We start from the raw sequence: 19,022 nt of genomic DNA on the forward strand, positions 1-19,022 counted from the left end.
TTGGCAGCACATCCATCCATCTGTGTAAGATTATGGACATACTGCAAATCAAATCCATTGGGGATTGGGTAGCTCCGCAATGTGCACTTTTGCTAATGGCTTAAGAGACCAATCTGCAAGATGCAGGTTTCGCAGGTGTCATTGTGCATTGTTGCTTTTGATGTTGGCACCTGTTGCCAAACTCCTGTAGCCACTGATCGTTATGGTGACACATGCCAGCCCACAGGTAATCGGCTAGTGTCTCCCAGGTGCGAGAATCGATGTTTAAGGCCTTAACGTTAGGCCAAGTGTATCCAGAAGCACAGTGTGGTTTCCATGCTGGCAGATCCACAGTGGACATGATCTTCTCTGTACACCAGCTACAAGAGTACTGTAAGGAACAGGATATAGCTCTCCTATTTGTAACTTAAATAGAAATGTAATCAATTTTTTAACCTTTTAATGAGTTATGACTGCAGATCAAGTAGCCTCCTCCATCTCCAAAATGTTACTAACACATAGATAAAAGTGCCAAAATTATTTCTGTCCTGGGCTTCTTACATTAATGTTTATTTCCTGAAGACTCCAGGAGAATGAAAGAGTCTCCAAACACACTTTAAAGCCTATGTAAGGCCCAAAGTTCTCCAATCTTGCTTCCATATCTCAGTCTTTTAATATTCATTGTTTAAACTGTGATCTGTTTTAACAAATTCTATTCCTATGTGTAAATAATGTTCTAAGTTAATCTATTGTCCAATATTTTTAATGTAGACAGTTTCTATAACCAAGAAGCAGCCTGGAACTTTTGCTCTTAACCCCTTTTATCATATTTTTCATATCACCTTTAAAAGCCTCCTTAAAATTCATCTTTTCAACCAAGCTTCCTTTTACCTTTCCCAAATCTCCCCAATGGTCTTGGTGGCTATCCCTTTCGACATTTTCCTCTATATTTTTACTTTTAAACCTTATTGTTCTACATTAAAGATGCTATACAAATGTAGGTCATTATTAACATTAGAACTTCATGTGAGAAACAGTCTCAAATGGCAGACCTTTCCTCCCTGGGGTGGTGACTAACTTGCTGAACAGCTGCTGCACATCTCCATTCAAGGCGGATTCAGCGCATCCGGTAAACCAACTCCCCCTGTTGGTCTCCGGTGGTCACTGCGCCTCTTACTCTGGGATAACGCTCCCCCTAGCAATGAGTGCTGGTGCTGCCGGCAGCTAGCTCGGGTGCCAGGGCTCAGCAGCGCTCATGCTCGGTTCCAAGTTGTTCTCAAACCAGTTCCTATGTTGCTGCATTCCTCTCTGTTAAGATCTTAGCACCATGTCCTTCCTGAGTAACTCGCCTTCTTACGGTTCGCACAGTGGCTTCGAATACGAACTCCCTGCCGACAACCTCTTTCTGTTCGAGGTCGCCTGGGAAGTAGCGAATAAAGGTAAGGAAGGCTCCAGCTTCGGCGATGGCTGCGGAAGATTCCGGGCGGCCGGCAGCACAGGCTCTGGCCGGGGCAGACAAGCTAACAAACCACCCCCTGCTGGGAAACAACGTAACGAGTTGTAACCCTGTAGAAACTCCAGTGCCTTGATGTATTGTAGCAACACGTACTGCGTATGCCTTAAAAATGCGTTCATATATTTATTCAAAACGCTTTATTTTTCTAACATTTAAAATGTCATTTTGCAGTAATACCAAGAATTTATGTGCAATACAGATTTTAAAAAAAACGCCTTCAGTTCTGTACCACATATTTCCCCATAGACGAGAATATAAAGGTCAAGGACAAGAAAAGGTCATTCTGCCCATCCAAACTCATCCTTCATTTAAGGCTGAAGGAATCCCAGGCAATGCTCAGGTTTCCTGTTCGTTTGGCTCTTTGCGTCAGACCAGCTGTGAGCAATCTCTAGTATTACTATATGCACTATATTTTTTCTGTTTTATTGACACTAGCAGGTTATTTCTGTAGTTTTACAAAAATACAGTTGTTCTCCTCACTTATAGTAGTCTTCACCTTTAGGTAGCTGACTCTGTTCTGGAAGTAAGTACCTCGACATAGGGGGTTCCCCACACAAGAAAGTTTGAAAGTTCAGGATGTTCAGGCCTCCCACATGGTATCTCACTACATCTTGAATAGCTTTCTTTTTGCAGTTATTATTCAGATTATTCTGAGTACAGAACTTCTAATATTGGTTTTCAATTTTCCTTTTGCTAATTTAAGTTTGTCTTCTGGCCTTGCTTTCCTGGCATATTTTGAAGTAATAGTCTAGATTTACCTTGTCCATATACCACTTATTATTTTATCTACTTTGATCAATTTACTCCTAAACTCCCTTTAAATACAACTAACATTAAATATGCCCTGTACTCATTGTAAATGTACAAAGACTCTATTGATTCTTATTTTGTAAAATGTCTCCATTTTCAATCAATTTAGTCTCAACACTGTTCCAGAAAGGCTGTGTGAATGGCCTGCTCCCAACCACTACTAATGCATCCTGGATCCCTGCTTGGAAGTGCCCCAGCTTCTGGTTGGCACTTAGCCACTGTGTCACAGCTTGGGAGCCAAACAGAAGAGAGCTCTGAATGTCAGCATTTACACGCCAGTCAGGCTGCTTCTATATATGACTTTGGAATCATTTTCAAAATATAGGTAGATGAAAACACTTTCACATAAATGACTGAAGCAGGTGATGGTTACAAATTAACCCTTTCTTACTGTTAAAAAAAACCCTAACTTTTCTTGCAACTTTCTCTGCTGTGCATCAGAGGCTGCTGGTCTATGCTGGAGTATGGTTCCATGATGCCAACTATCTTCCAGCACCTTGTCCAAGTGACTGACTGTTCTTTATGTGTGACTCAAAACAGTGAGTGTTGGCAACCTGATTAATTAAACCAGCTGTTGTGCAGGTGCCCAGACTAGGAATCCAACCTGTGACTTTGAGTTTGTGTATTAGTTCCACATTGACCAGTGCTTTTACTATTTAAACTTGCAATAAAATCTTTTCATCACACAGGAAGAATAACCACTTAGCCAAAGACACAGAGGGCTTACAGGTGGACAGATGACCAGAACAATGAGAGTTATTCCTGTGTACTTTTTATATTGGAATTCTCAAGGGCTGCACTGGTATATATGGTTCTTGTCATTAGAAAGGGAAGGTAAAGGGAGTGGTGGAGGAGCAGACCTCTGGATAATCCATTGATGATTTATCCAACCCTAATAGAAGACACATGATGCATACTCAATCATTCATGAGAATAAATCAGTACCTTCAGGCGAAGAGATCAAAGAAATAAAGGAGAAATGTGAACAGTAAAATGACTGAGCGTGGCCATGTACCTCTTATACCATTATCTGTTCCATCAAGGGTTTTAATGTATTATGTCAGATAGTAGTTCACTTGGGGGTTTCTTTCAGTTAGATCAAGGAGAACAAGACCAGTAGCTCAGGACTGCTCCTGAAAGGAAGCAAAAATGACTGCAGGCTGCACTTGGATTGAGGGTTGCAACAGTATTGGTTATAGATGAACTTCTCCTTACTGAAAGAAAATCTTTCGATTTGCTTTGTTTTCTCTGTTCCACACTAGAGACTACTGACTCATCCTAGATCACCAATGTTAAACAGTGTTAAATATAGGAACGGAGATAAATTAGCAGTACTGAATGAGTGACAACCAGTTTGGGGTTTAAAAATCGGTAGATTGTGCTGGAAAGGGAAACTGAGGGAGGTAATAAGTTTTGCCGTTTTCAGATCCTGGAGTAAGTGATAGTACGATGATATTTAATTCTAAGGTTGAGAGCAGGAACACTGAACTTATTATTTAGAGCTGTTTCATACCAATTCCCTAAATTCAGGAAGGGAATGTCAGACTTCATGATCAGCATTTCTGATTAGTCATAAGACACATGCATCTAATTTAGCAACAGATGATATCGCAAGACTAACTACTTTAATTACTAAGTTTGTAACAGGGACAGTGCATTTGCTACAAGGATCAGTTCCTAGATATAGGTCAGCTACATGAAGCTGCAGCACTTCATGTGCATAATTCTAAAAATCCTTTACATTCATTAAAGGTTGGTAAGGTTAATCTGGAAAGGGTGCAGTCTTATGGAGTGTGCAACAGACAGCTGATGCACTTCTGCTCAAGGTTGAATTCCTACTCCCCGGCCAATATTACTGAGAATATGTTCTGTGTCACTGTTGGCACACTTCCATTGAATAGATTTGTGACAAGTGCAGTCACTAAATATTCTATTTGAAAGTTATTAGTTTCCAAAAATCAGTGTTCCTAGCAACTGTTGTAACAATAAAAATAAATTCAATTATCTCTTAATAAATATGGAAACAGTATTAGTATGTTCAGAGTTATTTTCACAATTGCTGCAAATATACTCTAGTATTGCACAAGCTGCAATCAGGCTTACACTTCAATGTTAACTGTTAAGTTGCTTTGGTTTTCCATTATTTTCTTAAGATCTATTTGTCTATGATTGCACAAAGCATCAAAATTCTACAATTTTTATAGAACATCTTGAACCTTAGACTTCACAAAGCACCAACAATTCAAATATTTGCACAATATACATGTGATTTCACCCTGTCTTGTCTTCTCTCACCTCTGTTGCAGAGAGGATTTAAATAATTTTATATCACTGTAAAGTTGTACAATAGATCTTTCCCTGAAGAGGGTTTTATTTTTAAATTGAAACATGTATAAATTAACAGAAGATTTCGCTTGGCCCGTTGAGTTGGGGAAATAACTATATTGAACCACAGTTCTCAAAATGCCATCATCATTTAATCTGAAACCCCACAATTTGTCAAAGAAAGGACAAATTTGTAGTTACATAGCACCATTCACTCTCTCAGGACATCCCAAAGTGCGTAATAACCAATGAATTGCTTTGAAGTGTATTCACTGTGCTACTTCAGAAACTAAAGTTTCCTTGGTCTTGAATGTAGTAACGTCCTCAGTTTTCTGCAACCACTTTGCTTGCTATTAGTCTCTTCCCTTGCTGCTGTCCACTATAATAAACACCAACCTCCTGGCCTGCTTGTAAACTTCCCTCTCACAACTCAACATCCAAAGAAAATGGCGCCTCCCACTCTCTGAATTGAGAAGCGCACATGACTGCTATACTCATCCAAGCACAAAGCCTAACTACATTGAATCATTTTGAAAGGTTAGTACTGCTTCAGATCAACATAAAAGCTGCATTGCTGCTTCTAGAGCATAGTTCTAAACGTCAAACTTCTAATACAATTGAACATAACATTTTATTGTGAATTAATTTTAAGTTAACGAACATGCAAACATATGAATTAGAAGCAGAAGTAGGCCATTTGGCTCTTCAAGCTATTTGATATGATCATGGCTGATCTGATTGTGGCCTCTGACATTTTCCTGTCTACTCCCTATACCCTGTGACTCCCTTGTCAATCTCAGTCAGCCTTAAAAATATCCATTGATCCTGACTTCACTGTTGTCTGGGGAAGAGAATTCCACATGCTATAGACCCACAGAGAGAGAAAGAAAATCTCCTCATCTCAACCTTAAATGGGAAACCCCTTACTTTTAATCTGTGTCTCCAGTTCTGATCTCTCTCACAAAGGGAAACACCCTCTCAGCATCCACCCTGTCAAGCCCCCTCAGGATCTTCTGTTTCAATAAGGTCATCTCTCATTCTTCTAAACTCCAATGGACACAGGCCCAACCTGTCCAACCTTTCCTCATAAGATAACTCCTTCATCCCAGGAATCAGTCAAGTGAAACTTCTATGAACTGCCTCTGATGCTATTATTTCTTTTCTCAAGTAAGCAGACCAAAACTGTATACAGTACTCCAGATGTGGTTTACTCATCCTATCTTAATTGTTTCCGACAACTGACAAATGTACACTCTACAGGACTTCTCAAATAACCCTGACCTCTGATCCTTGAAAGAGTCCATATAGAGCCTTTCACCAACCTGGGCATTCCAAAGTGTTTCACAGCCGATTAATTAACTATTGAGAAGGTTTGAGAAAAGACCAACAGTATTGCTTGATTATTTTTGCCTTAAAGCAGCAGGTGATGGTGGGGAAGTCTTAAGATAATTCCATGACAGAGTAATCCTATATGAACTCTAGACAGTGTGTGTAATCATGTGTTCTTATAATTTTATTATCCTGCCATAAAATGTCCCAAAAAGACTCTGCCCCCTGTAACCATGGCAAATGCAATGTGAGACTGCTGCTGTCAAATTTAACTGATTATAAGCTGTAATCAACAAGCAAAAATGTATTTCCTGCTGTTAATTACAGTAATTACTGGTTGTTGAAACAGTTGTGGTTAATTATAGTTTGTCCAACCAATCCCAAAAATAAGAGTGTCATCAATATGATGCATTGCGTACTCCTCACTATAAGACAACATATCCTCTGAGACAACATGAGTAGCACCATGGGAGATCTGCTAGGTTTGAAAAAAATATTCTCCATTTAAATAAAACAGAATAGAAAACATTTTCAGAGGAAGTTGCAAATGATTTTTTTTAAAATCAGCTCTTGAAGTAAATACCTGAATGAGTAAATTGTACATTTTTGTAGTATTGAGGTTAAGATTGGTCTTTAATTCACAGGATTTCACTTTCATGAGGGAATTTGAGATTTTGTCATATTTTGTTTTTCAGTTTTCCCCCCCTCCCCTTTCCCCTTACTGCAAGTTTGATTCTTCCTGGCCAATGGCTCCATTGATGTGGTTGCCTTACATCACCTCACTTCACTAGTTATACTTCATGTGTCTAAGTAGTGAGTGTTGGTTTGACATTAGCCCAAGGGGACATCAAAGCTATATCCAGTCCTTCCTACCTAACATCATCCTACATGGGCTACTTTTGGAGATGTAGCTAGATACTGAGCAAGAGCAGGAAACCGGACTCATTTACCTCCCTTCCTAACTTGCAATGATACCAATTCTGGGCATCAGTTGGACTGAGGTCAACGCAGAGTGGGGATAGGAATCAGCACTGCCTGGTCTGTGAAATAAAGATGATTTGCTTATCTTAAGTGCTATCTCTATTGAAATGACTCTTTTTTAAAAGCTTGCTGATCTTTTTTCAAAGCCAGAACACAGTCAATTGTATGAAAATAATCTATAACACTTTATATGATGCAATTATCTGCCTTAAGTGCTTCAGAAAATGTTACAATGGCCCTTACAATATGAATAATTTCAACAACAACTTTCATTTATGCAGTGTCTTTATTATTGGAAGATTTTCAAGGCATTTCACAGGAAGGTAATCAGACAAAAATTGACATGGGTCCAAAGGCTCAAAGATATTAGCAGGGATGGTTAAAAGTTTGGTCAAAAAAAATGTAGCTTTTAAGGAGGATCTTAAAGGAGGAGAGAGAGGTGGAGAGACAGTGAACTTTATGGAAGGAATTTCAGCACTGACATCTACCCGACAATGTGGAAGATTGCCCCAGTATGTCCTGTCCACGGAAAGTGGGACAAATGCAACTCGTAAATTACTTCCCCTGCAGTGTGCTCTTGATTAACAGCAAAGTAATAGAAGGTGTTGTCTATCGTGCTATCAAGTGGCACTTAGTCAGCAGTAATCTGCTCACTGACCTGATGCTCAGTCTGGGTTTTGCCAGGTTCACTCGGCTCCTGACTTCATTCCAACCTTGGTCCAAACATGGACAAAAGAGCTGAACTCGAGAGGCGAGGTGAGAGTGACTGCCTTTGACATAAAGGCAGCATTGGCCGAGTGTGGCATCAAAGGGCTGTAGCAAAATTGAAATCAGTGAGAATTGGAGCAAAACTCTCCACTGGTGAGAGTCACACCTAGTGCAAAGAAAGATGGTTGTGGTTGTTGGAGGCCAATCATCTCACTCCTGGGACATCGCTGCAGAGTTCCTCAAGGTAGTGTCTAGGCCCAACCATCTTAAGTTGCTTCATTAATGACCTTCCCTCCATCATAAGGTCAGAATTGAGGACGTTCGCTGATGATTGCACAATCTTCAACACCATTCATGACTCCTCAGATACTGAAGCAGTCCCACGTCTAAATGCAGCAAGACCTGGACAATATCCATGCTTGGACTGACAAGTGGCAAGTAACATTTGTATCACACATGCCAGGCTATGACCAGTTCCAACAAGAGAGAATCTAACCATCTCCTTTTGACACTCAATGGCATTACTATTGCTGAATCCCCCACTATTAATATCCTGGGGCCTGACATTGATCTGACACTAAACTGGACTAGCCATATAAATACTGTGACTACAGCAGCAGGTCAGAGGCTAAGAAATCTGCAGTGATTACCACACCGGCTGACTCCCCGTAGTTTGTCCACCATCTACAAGGCACAAGTCGGGAGTGTGATGGAATATTCTCCGTTTGCCTGGATGAGTGGTTCCTACAACATTCAAGAAGCTTGACACCATCCATGATAAAGTACCCCATTTGATTGGCACCCCATCCACTGCCTTCAACATCCACTCCTTCCACCACCGACGAATAGTGGCAGCAGTGTGTGCCATTTATAAGATGCACTGCAGAAACTCACCCCGGTTCCTCCGACAGCACCTTCCCAAACCAGGACCTTTACCATCTAGAAGGACAAGGCAACAGATGCATGGGAGCACCACCAACTGCAAGCTTCCCTCCAAGCCACTCACCATCCTGACTAGGAATGATATCGCTGTTCCTCCACTGTCACTGCATCAAAATCCTGGGACTCTCTCCCCAAAAGCACTGTGGGTGAACCTGCACCAGATGGGCTGCAGCGGTTCAGGAAGAGGTTCACCAATATCATCCCAAAGGCAGTTAAGCATGGGAAACAAATGTGGGCCTTGTCAACGACACCAACATCCTGTGAAAGAATAATAAAAAAGTTTAGGGCCTGGACAATGGGATGAATGGAACAAGGAATGTTTTAAGGGGCCAGAGTTGGAGGAGCGCAAAGCTCAAACTGAATTGATTTTCAAATCGAGCCCAGGCGGATGCATTGAAAGTTGCTTCCAGAGGCTGGATTTAAAGGCTCTACGTATGGAACATAGGTAGTTTCAATTTAGTTCTTAATGGATATACATCCACAGAACAAAATGGCTATTATTTCACATGACCTTGACCATCTCATTTGGAGAGGCCACATGGTGACATGTTTGGGAATTAGAGAAATATCACATTGTTGCAAGAGTGGGATAAATATCTGGTTAGGAATGGAAGTGAAGGTAAGAAGGGTAGGTGTACACACAGTCAAGTGATGCTTGGATATGGGAAGGGAAAGAATTGAGTGTTGCAGTGTTGTGTTAGATAGTGTTGAATAGAGTAGATTGACAGTTTGGAGTTTTGTTGATTATCCCATGGGAATTTGACCATATGTCAGTATTGTAAAGACTAGCTAAATATAACATGATTGTGAATCCTTTATCTTTTTGAATAGTGAGAATCTTGTGCCTCTATAATGGAAGAATTTCCCACAGATGATTAGATGGTTGGGCCAGAATCCATGAGAGGGTAGGTGGTACATGGTCTTTGGAAAGAGTGGTAAAATAACCTTTTTTCATTTAATACTTTCTTTTTTCTTTTAATGTGTTTGGGTCTATGTCAGTTTTTGTCGGATTACCTTCCTGTGAAATGCTTTGGAAATCTTCCTGTAATAAAGGCACTGCATAAATGCAGATGTCATTGAAATTGTTCATATGGGTCTTGATGCATATATCCCTTTGTTCAATATCCTGCTGATTTTTCTCTGTTCTAGTGGGTGGTATCTACACTGTCATCCAAACCAAAACTAAGTTGACAGTAGATCAACATGGAGAGAATTATATTCTGATTGGTCCATACTTTGAGAACAGTGTCAAGACACAAGTGGAGCTGATCGAACCACCAAACCCGGCCATTAAACGCACTATTGATTGCATGAACTCCAGAGGTTGCAAGGTATTGTAAGCCCTTTTAATTTTGCTCGGTTGGGAACACCTCAATGCCTGACTGGTTAAATTGTGGAGAGTTAAACAGCATAGGGCATGACTTTATGTGGATACTGTAAGCAGCATAAGATCTGACTTTGTCATTATGGACATATGAATTAGGAGCAGGAGTAGGCCACTCGGCCCTTTGAACCTGCTCCGCCACTCAATGAGATCATAGCTGGTCTGATTTTAACCTCAACTCCACATCCCCAATAACCTTTTACCTCCTTGCTGCTCAAGAATCTATCTACCCCTGCCTTAAAAATATCTAAAGATTCTGCTTCCACCACCTTTTCAGGAAGAGAGTTCCAAAGACTCAAGACCATCTGAGAGAAAAAAAATGTCCTTACCCCTGTGTTAAATGGGTGACCCCTTATTTTTAAATAATGACCCTCCACCCAGTTCTAGATTCTCCCACAAGATGAAACATCCTTTCCACATCCACCCTGTCAAGACCCCTCAGGATCTTATATATTTCAATCAAGCCGCCCCTTACTCTTCTAAACTCCAGCGGATACATGTCTAACCTGTCCCACTGAACATGTTAAATTCCTCATAAGACAACCCATCCATTCCGGTTATTAGTCTAATAAACCTTCTCTGACCTGCTTCCAATGCATTTACATCCTTCCTTAAATAAGGAGGCCAAAACTGCACACTCCAGATGTGGTCTCTCCAATGCCCTGTATAACTGAAGCATAACCTACCTACTTTTGTATTCAATTCCCCTCACAATAAACAACACTATAAAGAACAGTTATAAGTACCTAAATATGACCAATCTATGGAATTAAATATGTTGTTGAATTTTGAGAATTTTTTATTCATCCTTTTATTTCTACCATAGTTAAATATATTTAAAAATATACTGATGAATTTTCCATGGTGTTGAGCTTTGGATGTTTTGGCATGTGAGCCTGCTAAATCTATATAATAATCATTATGTCATTTGTTGTATGTGAGACCTTGTCACAAGGAAGTCTCAGAGCAGGACTGGGGATGAGAGAGCCACTGTTCTAGAAAAGGAATGGAGAGATTGGGAGTGAGTAGGTTAAGGCCGTTAGGACATGTTCTTGGAAATTATAGTGCTCAGTGTCGGGATGAAATACAAATTCTGGGAGACAGGCTGCAAAATATGTGGGCATAAAATGGAATAGTTATGACAGCACCTAGGAATTGTACTACTTAGATTTCCAACCAAACAATACACATTTAGCTGGCTCATTGTTCTGAGAAAGGTGCACCCAGATGTTTAGCAGCCTAGTAACATCCACTGTGTTGCTTATGAGAAAGGGAAATGGTTGGCTGAAGCTTTTGGAGACTATATTATGCTTAAGATTGTGATTTTGATTTTAGGAGTTTATTGGAGATTGGTCATGTTGGCTGTATTTTTTCAGAATTTTGGAGCCAACATTATTGACTTAATCACAAACCTAGGCCTGAGACCTCCCACTCTCCCCCTTAACACAACAACCATTTTAAATCCCACTGAACATGTTAAATTCAGTTTAGAATTTTTCTTTTTTGTAGAATGTAATTTGGGGAGAAAATTGAAATTAAGGAAGAAAGTTTTTGTGTAGTATGATTGGTGAATAATGAAGATGGAAAATAATTACAGTGGACAAGATCCAGAGACATTAAAAGCTAAACCAATGTTAAAAAAAGAGCATTAACCAATGGCTCGATATTCATTTAAGATAGAAGTGTCATTTTAAGGGATTAAAGACTGGGTGGCAGAATGTGCTCTTGGTCACCTGTTTGAATCCAGCTCTGAAACAAAGAACATCTTTCCTGGCTGTTCACCATAATGCGAAATTAATTTGGGCCAATCTCATACTTGATCCTTGTGATCATGTACTCCCCATAAAAGACTGACACTGAATTAACTCAGAGACCACAAGATGGTTAACGTGGGAAAAGGGAATTTTCAGTGGAGCAAAAGTGGTTTGGTTTGAGGTAATTGTTTTGGAATAGAGCTGAATTAAGGGAGCTAGAAGCTGGTGATACAAGAAAAACTTGAATTTATGGGAATACTGTAACATAGAAAAATGTCCCACATTATTGAAAAGAAATGGGTTCAGAGCCAAAGGAGATAGTAGGAAGGGTGACCAAAAGCTTGGTCAAAGAGATTGATTTTAAGAAGTCTGTTAAACAGTTTTTTGGTAGTACAGAACTTTTTGGGCTCCATGAGAAACGTGCCTTCGATGAAATGACACCCAAACTCCTACCCCTCGTATAATTCCAATATGTGGTTGATACGTTTGCTATATTTAAATCCACAGCTGCATGTAACAATTTCCTTACGTGTCTTAATAGGCTCCATCCTGTGCTCAAATTCACCTATGAAACGGAGCAGTCAAATGAGTTCCCCTTCCGTGATGTTCTAGTTGAGAAATCTGCCAGGGGATTCTCTACTACGGTCTACCACAAGCCTACCTTCATTGGTCAATATACATTTTGGGATTCTTACAGCTCCATACACTATAAGATTAGTCTTAGGGAAACCTTGTAAATAAGGCCTGAGCCATTTGCTCACCGTGCATACTTGATGCTGAAATAGGGCACATCAGATGCATCCTGCAGGATAATGGCTACCCTAATCAGTCTAAGGCCGTCACTTTCGGCCCTGAAAAGTGCCCAGTCTACCTCAGATTACCCTGGAGAGCAAGGTTTCTCAACAATTTGAGCGACAGGTGAAGCTAGCTGTTTAACGCTGCTACTATGCAGTAACAACAAGAGTGGTATTCGTCACTAACAGGATGCTACCGTCAAGCCAAAAAGACGTTCTGCCTTTCACACAAATGAGTAATGTGGTATATGAATTTCAGTGCTAGCGTGATGCTTGGTATGTAGGTCATACATCCCAAAGACTGGCAATTGTATCAAACAGTATGTCCCAGCCGCTGTTCACAACAGGCAGGGACATGCTGTTTGACCAAACCAGCCCGTGCTTGCAAAACTCAAAACAAATTTCAAACAATGCTTGGCAGTTAACTGTCAGTCAGCATCAGTGGTACATTCTCCATGGCAACAACGCCAATTGCCAACCCATCAGCACACATTTCACGTACAGTATAAGCTGTTGTTTTCCCCCCTATATTTTCTTGCAAGTGTCCTGATGAATGCAAGACAAAAAACTTAGACGTGTCTCTTTTTTCAGCAAGACTCGAGTCTGTTAAAGGAGGTTGAGGTGTTGGAAAGACAGGGAGGTGTAGAGAGAGAATGGAACCAAGGTGGCTGAAGGCATGGTCGTCAAGAAAGGGGAACATTAGGCATGGTGGGGTGTTGGGGAGGGAGGCACATGTGGATGCAAATGAGACCAAAGCCCGAAGAAAAGGGTGTTTGGGGGTGGGTAATGGGACAGGGCAGCAGATTATAGGACTGGAAGGGATTGCACAGATAGTAGGGGGTAACCTAGGAGAGGTTTAAAACAGAGAATGAGGGGATCTTGAGCCAGCGGAAGTCGATGAGAACAGGGGTGAAGTACAAAAGGAACTTGGTGGAGGTTAACATGCTGGCAAGTTTTGGGTGGCCTGAAGTTTATGAAGTGTGGAGGTTGAGAGACAAACCAAGAGCTTTGAAATATTTGTGACAAGCAGCTGGGCAGAGATGAGTGATGCTACAGAGGTGGAATTGATACTGAAATTGTGAATCGTCTAGATCAACCCAAGATAGTGACCATATAGGGTGCTGAAAATTGTGGCAAGGGTTTGGAATTTGTGATCAGCGTCAAGACAATAGCTTCAGTCTCAGTTAATTGGAGAAAATTGTGACTCGTTCAAGATAGCATTCTGGATAAACAGTCTTAGCAGTAGAGTGGAGGGGTCAAAAGAGTTGGTGGATAGTATTAGCCTGGCAAAGGATTGTTATCCAACCTCTTGAGCACAGAAAATATATTGCTGGGATGAACTTTTGGTGGCAGAAGGGAGATAATTTAAAACTGTTTCACAGAGTGGTCTGGTAGGTAATTACTGTTTAGTATTTATGTATCTATCTTTTTCAACGTGCAGTCACTGTCAGACAGAATGTACTAAAAATACTACTTTGTTTGGTCTCATTAGTTACTGAAAATGGTGATGACATTTGAACTTAATCTAAATTGGGTCATCATACCAGTATGTAATAGCTGAAAAATGTTCATGAGTCTGCTGGGACATTCAAACTTTAGAAGAAATTTCCAAAGTGCATCATGATTCACAGAATCAAACTCCTTTGTCATATCAACATTTCCTTGCCAAGAACCATGTTGAAGTTCTGGTGCATTAAGCACTCTCAGGTCAATCCATATTGATCTCGGAGTGCTCGGTGCTAGCCCTGGATGCTTGAAATGGAAAGCGTATCATTCTCCAACACTAACATCTGCCAACATGATGAACATAAAATTAACTGAGACACTTCTCAAAATGCTTCTTATATAATTCATTGTTTCAAAATTTGAACATGTAACAGCCATTTGCGACAGTAAGATCCCATTCATTTCAAGCAATGAGACGAAAGGTGTTTTTTTGAGTGGTGCAAGTAATGTTGGCCAGGATAACCAGAGAACTTCCTGTTCTTCTTTGAAACAATGTTATAGTTCTACTCAATCTCGACTAGAAAATAGCACCTCTGATTGCTTCCATACTGTGTCAGAGCATCGGTCTAAATTATGTGCTCAGAGTAGAGCTTGAGCCCACAATCTTATGACTTAGATTGAGAATGTTACCCATTCAGCCAAGTTTGGGGACTGTACTTATTTGTGTTATCATATTCTTTAACCATAAATAATGAGCAAATAGATTCTTGAGCATTAAAAATAACTGTTTGTAAACCTAATTGTCAAAACAACTGCATAATAGTTGAATCACTCTTCATTAAATTGTTCTCTAGCTGAAAACCTCTCCTGTGCTATCTAATGTGTTCTTCTACTCTGCTGTCCTTTTCCTGGCAGTGGCATTTCCCTTTTGCCTATTATTAATCTCATTCCTGCAAGTGTAGCATCAGCAGCAACTATATATACAAGCATCAGAAAAGTCGAGGACAAGATAAGGCCCATTCAGCCCACTGAAGTTCAGCCCTGTGATTCCCTTACTTTCCCACTATAGCACCAGGCTGCAATCTGAATGATCCTGATGTCTTTGCCTCTATCACCCGACCAGGCAGATCATTTCAAACATTTATCATCCATTGAGTTAAGGAATTTTATCTGTTTAAGGTTACATTATAACAACTTATATTTACGTTTTTCAAGCCATCCTGGTTTAATTTAAAATAATACTTTGGATTTTTTATCTATATCATTTAATATTTTAGACACATCAGTGAGGAGGTACAATCTTAATAATCATCTCTATATTCTGATTCCCTTGTCACTTGTGATCATACTTTTTGTTCCTCTTTACATCCATTCTGATGCATATTTGTCATTAGGTTAATATAAGGCACCTTTCATAAAGTATAACAATATATGATCCCTATATAATATACCATCAGATACAACAGCTCTCCTGCGAGTAAACCTTCCCTTGTATTGGCACTGCTGAGCATAATCATAGAATGAGAGACTAGGAGCCTGAAGTAAACATGATCATAAGAGAACAAAAGAGAAAGAGGTGAACAGGAACTGAGAGCAGAAGAGAGGGGAACAACACTTGAGAGCTAAAATAGACAGAAAAATGGCATTGGGCCAGAAGTAGAGATTCGTGCTTGGATTCCTGTGAGTGCAGACTCCAAGTTCAGATATAGTATCCTCTCCCAGAATGATTCATCTATGAAATTACTCTGTACTTTCACCTTCAAACACCAACCTTATTTTCTAATTTCTAGCATGTCATTACGTTCTTGTGTGAAGCGTCCACCGCTTGCAAAACTTCAGTTTACACTGTCATATTTTAATAAAATCGTATGAAATAGGAACAAGAGCTGTTGGCCACTCTGCCCATCGAGCCTGCTCCACGATTCAGGAAGATCATGGTTGATCTGATTGTGGCTTAACTGCACTTCCTGCCTGTCCCCCATAAACCTTGACTCCCTTGTAACAGGGAAAATGAAAAACCACAATCAGATCAGCTATGATCTTATCAAATGTGGAGCAGGCTTGAAGCAGGCCAAAATGGCCTACTCCTACTCCCTAAGTCTTATGTCCCTAAAATTATTCTAACTCAGCCTTGAATATATTCAATGGTCCAGCCTCCACTGCAATCTGTGGAAGAGAATTCCAAAGACTAACGACCCTCTGTGAGAAGAAATTCCTCCTCATTTCTAACTTAAATGGGAGACACGTTATTTTTTTAACTGTTTCTCTTAGTTCTAGATTCCCCCCACAAGAGGAAATATCTTCTCAGCATCTACCCTGTTAAGTGTCCTCATAATATATGTTTCAATAAGATCGCCTCCTACTGCTCTAAACTCCACTAAGTATAGGCACAGCCAGTCAAACTTTTCCTCCTAAAAGAGCCCCTTCATCCCAGGAATCAACCTAGCGAACCTTCTCTATACTGCTTTCCAGTTTGCTTGTCTGTAATGTTTTTCTGCTGCATGGAATTTTTAATCCTGTTTGTTCTCATACTTCTGGCTTATTTGGACCAGCCAATTCACTCCATATCTGGCCCTTCTAGCTCCTGGGTTAAGTCTCCATTTGACTCTGATCTGGAAAAAAAGTGAAGCCCAATGCTAACTGGAGGAACAGCACCTCATCTTGCGACTAGGCACTTTACAGCCTTCCGGACTAAATATTGAATTCAACAACTTTAAATCTTGAGCTTCCTCCTCCATCCCCATCCCCTTTCTGTTTCTTCCCCCTTCCTTTTGTTTTTTCCAATAATTTATATAGATTTTTCTTTTCCCACCTATTTCCATTATTTTTAAATCTTTGCACCCCACCCCCACTAGAGCTGTAACTCTTTCGAGTACAAACCCGTTTCCATCTGTTTCAGATGAAGTTACATTGTTTCATGGTTTGCCATTGTGTGATTTGAACTCTTGATGTTGGGGTTACAAACCCAGTACCATAACCACTTGGCTATTTAGGCCAAGCCCCACTAGAGCTGTACCATGAGTGCCCTACCATCCATTCTTAATTAGCACATTCATTTAGATAATATCACCACCATCAATGACTGTGTTCTTTTGTCTGTGACATCTTTTGATTATCTGCTCCTATCACTGCTTGCTTGTCCCTACAACCACACCCCCCCCCCACCCTAAACCAGTTTATATTTCACCCCTTTCCTAAGATTCACTCAGTTCTGTTGAAGGGTCATGAAGACTCGAAACGTCAACTCTTTTCTTCTCTGCCGATGCTGCCAGACCTGCTGAGTTTTTCCAGGTAATTCTGTTTTTGACAGAATGGTGATACAGTTCCAAGTCAAGATAACGTCTGACTTCTGGGGGGAACTTGCAAGTGGTGGTGTTTCCGTGTGCCTGCTGCCCTTGTCTTTCTGGATTCATGTTTACTCAGGCTTCATGAGGTCACGGGTTTGGAAGGTGCTGTCGAAGAAATCTTGGTGAATTCCTGCAGCACATCTTATAGATGGTGTACACTGTTGCCACTGTGAGCTGGCGGCGGAGGGAATCAATGTTCAAGGTGGTGGGTAGCATGCCAGTCAAGTGGGCTGCTCTATTCTGAGTGATGTTGAGCTTCATGAGTATTATTGGATCTGCACTCACTAAGATAAGTGGAGAATATTCTGTCACACAGCTGACTTGTATCTTGTTAATGGTGGACAGGCTTTATAGAGGCAAGAGATGAGTTTCCCACCCCTAGTTTTGACCTGCTGTGTATCACAGTATTTATATAGCTGGTCAATGGTAACCCCTAGGATATTGATGATGAGGGATTCAGCGATGGTAATGCAATTGAATATTGTAAGGAATGTATCTTTTTAATTCTGTTGGACTGTTGTAAAAAATACATCTTGTAATTTTACCACAGTCTAACAGAAAATAAAAATGGCTGCAGTTTGAAAGACATGTCCACTGAACAGGATGAGAGATATATACAATGTTGCAGTCCTGAAACAGTGTGTGCCATGAAAGACAGGATGGTGCCAGAAAGGAGTCCTGGACCATGGGAACTGGCTGGCAATAATGTTTTAATTGGCTCCTGACCAGTTGATCAGGATTTTGCATGAGGGCAGTGCGGAATAGCTCCTAGCCCAAAAGGAACAAGACCTAAAACCTCTTTCTCCTCTGTGTGGAAGATTTCAGTAATTCCCACAATAATAGCTAACTGGATTGTTCTCCTCATATCTCTATAACCTGTTCACTCTCTCTGAAAACCCCTGTCAAGAGGCAAAGGGGGAAACCACTGTTAGAGACATTGAAAGGCAAGTTTTCAACCAGTGAACTAAACACTGAAAGTGCTGGAGGACCACCTCGTGTCATCAACAAGAACTCAAAGAAATTTGGAAGACATTGATCAAAATCAACCCAATGAACCCTGTACCCCTGTAATCTGACCAAATGTTGGAGGGAAGGTCACTGATGAAGCAGCTGAAGATGGTTGGACACTACGCTGAGGAATTCCTGCAGCTACGTCCTGGGACTGAGATGATTGACTTCCAACAACTACAACCATTTTCCTTTCATGTAGATATTGCTCCAGCCAGTGGAGAGTTTCCTCCTGATTCCCATTTACTTCAAGTTTACTCGGGCTCCATGATACTATGATGTCAAGGGCAGTCACACTCACTTCACCTCTGGAAGTCAACTCTTTTAGAAACATAGAAACACAGAAAATAGGAGCAGGAGTAGGCCATCCGGCCCTTCAAGCCTGATCCGCCATTCATTGTGATCATGGCTGATCATCCAACTCAATAGCCTGTTCCCACTTTCTCCCCATAGCCTTTGATCCCTTTCACCCCAAGAGCTATATCTAACTCCTTCTTGAAAACATACAATGTTTTGGCCTCAACAGCTTTCTGTGGTAGGGAATTCCACAGGCTCACCACTCTCCGGGTGAAGAAATTTCTCCTCATCTCAGTCTTAAGTGGTCTACGCCGTATCCTCAGACTGTGACCCCTGGTTCTGGACTCCCCCACCATCGGAAACACCCTTCCTGCATCTACCCTGTCTAGTCCTGTTAGAGTT

The 19,022-nt window shown here is 40.7% G+C and overlaps 1 protein-coding gene across 1 annotated transcript in view; it reads left to right on the forward strand.

Moving 5' to 3' along the window:
• The first annotated feature begins 1,170 nt into the window (after positions 1–1,170).
• LOC121283272 (glycogen [starch] synthase, muscle-like) overlaps positions 1,171–19,022 on the forward strand; it is a 126,755-nt gene continuing 108,903 nt past the window's right edge. Inside the window, exons 1-2 of the mRNA XM_041197669.1 lie at positions 1,171–1,418; positions 9,740–9,921. Coding sequence (XP_041053603.1) covers positions 1,307–1,418; positions 9,740–9,921 — 294 coding nt within the window. The 5' untranslated portion in view covers positions 1,171–1,306. The remainder of the gene's footprint in view (positions 1,419–9,739; positions 9,922–19,022) is intronic.

Source organism: Carcharodon carcharias, chromosome 10 (genome assembly GCF_017639515.1).
Source record: "Carcharodon carcharias isolate sCarCar2 chromosome 10, sCarCar2.pri, whole genome shotgun sequence".
NCBI lineage: Eukaryota > Metazoa > Chordata > Chondrichthyes > Lamniformes > Lamnidae > Carcharodon > Carcharodon carcharias.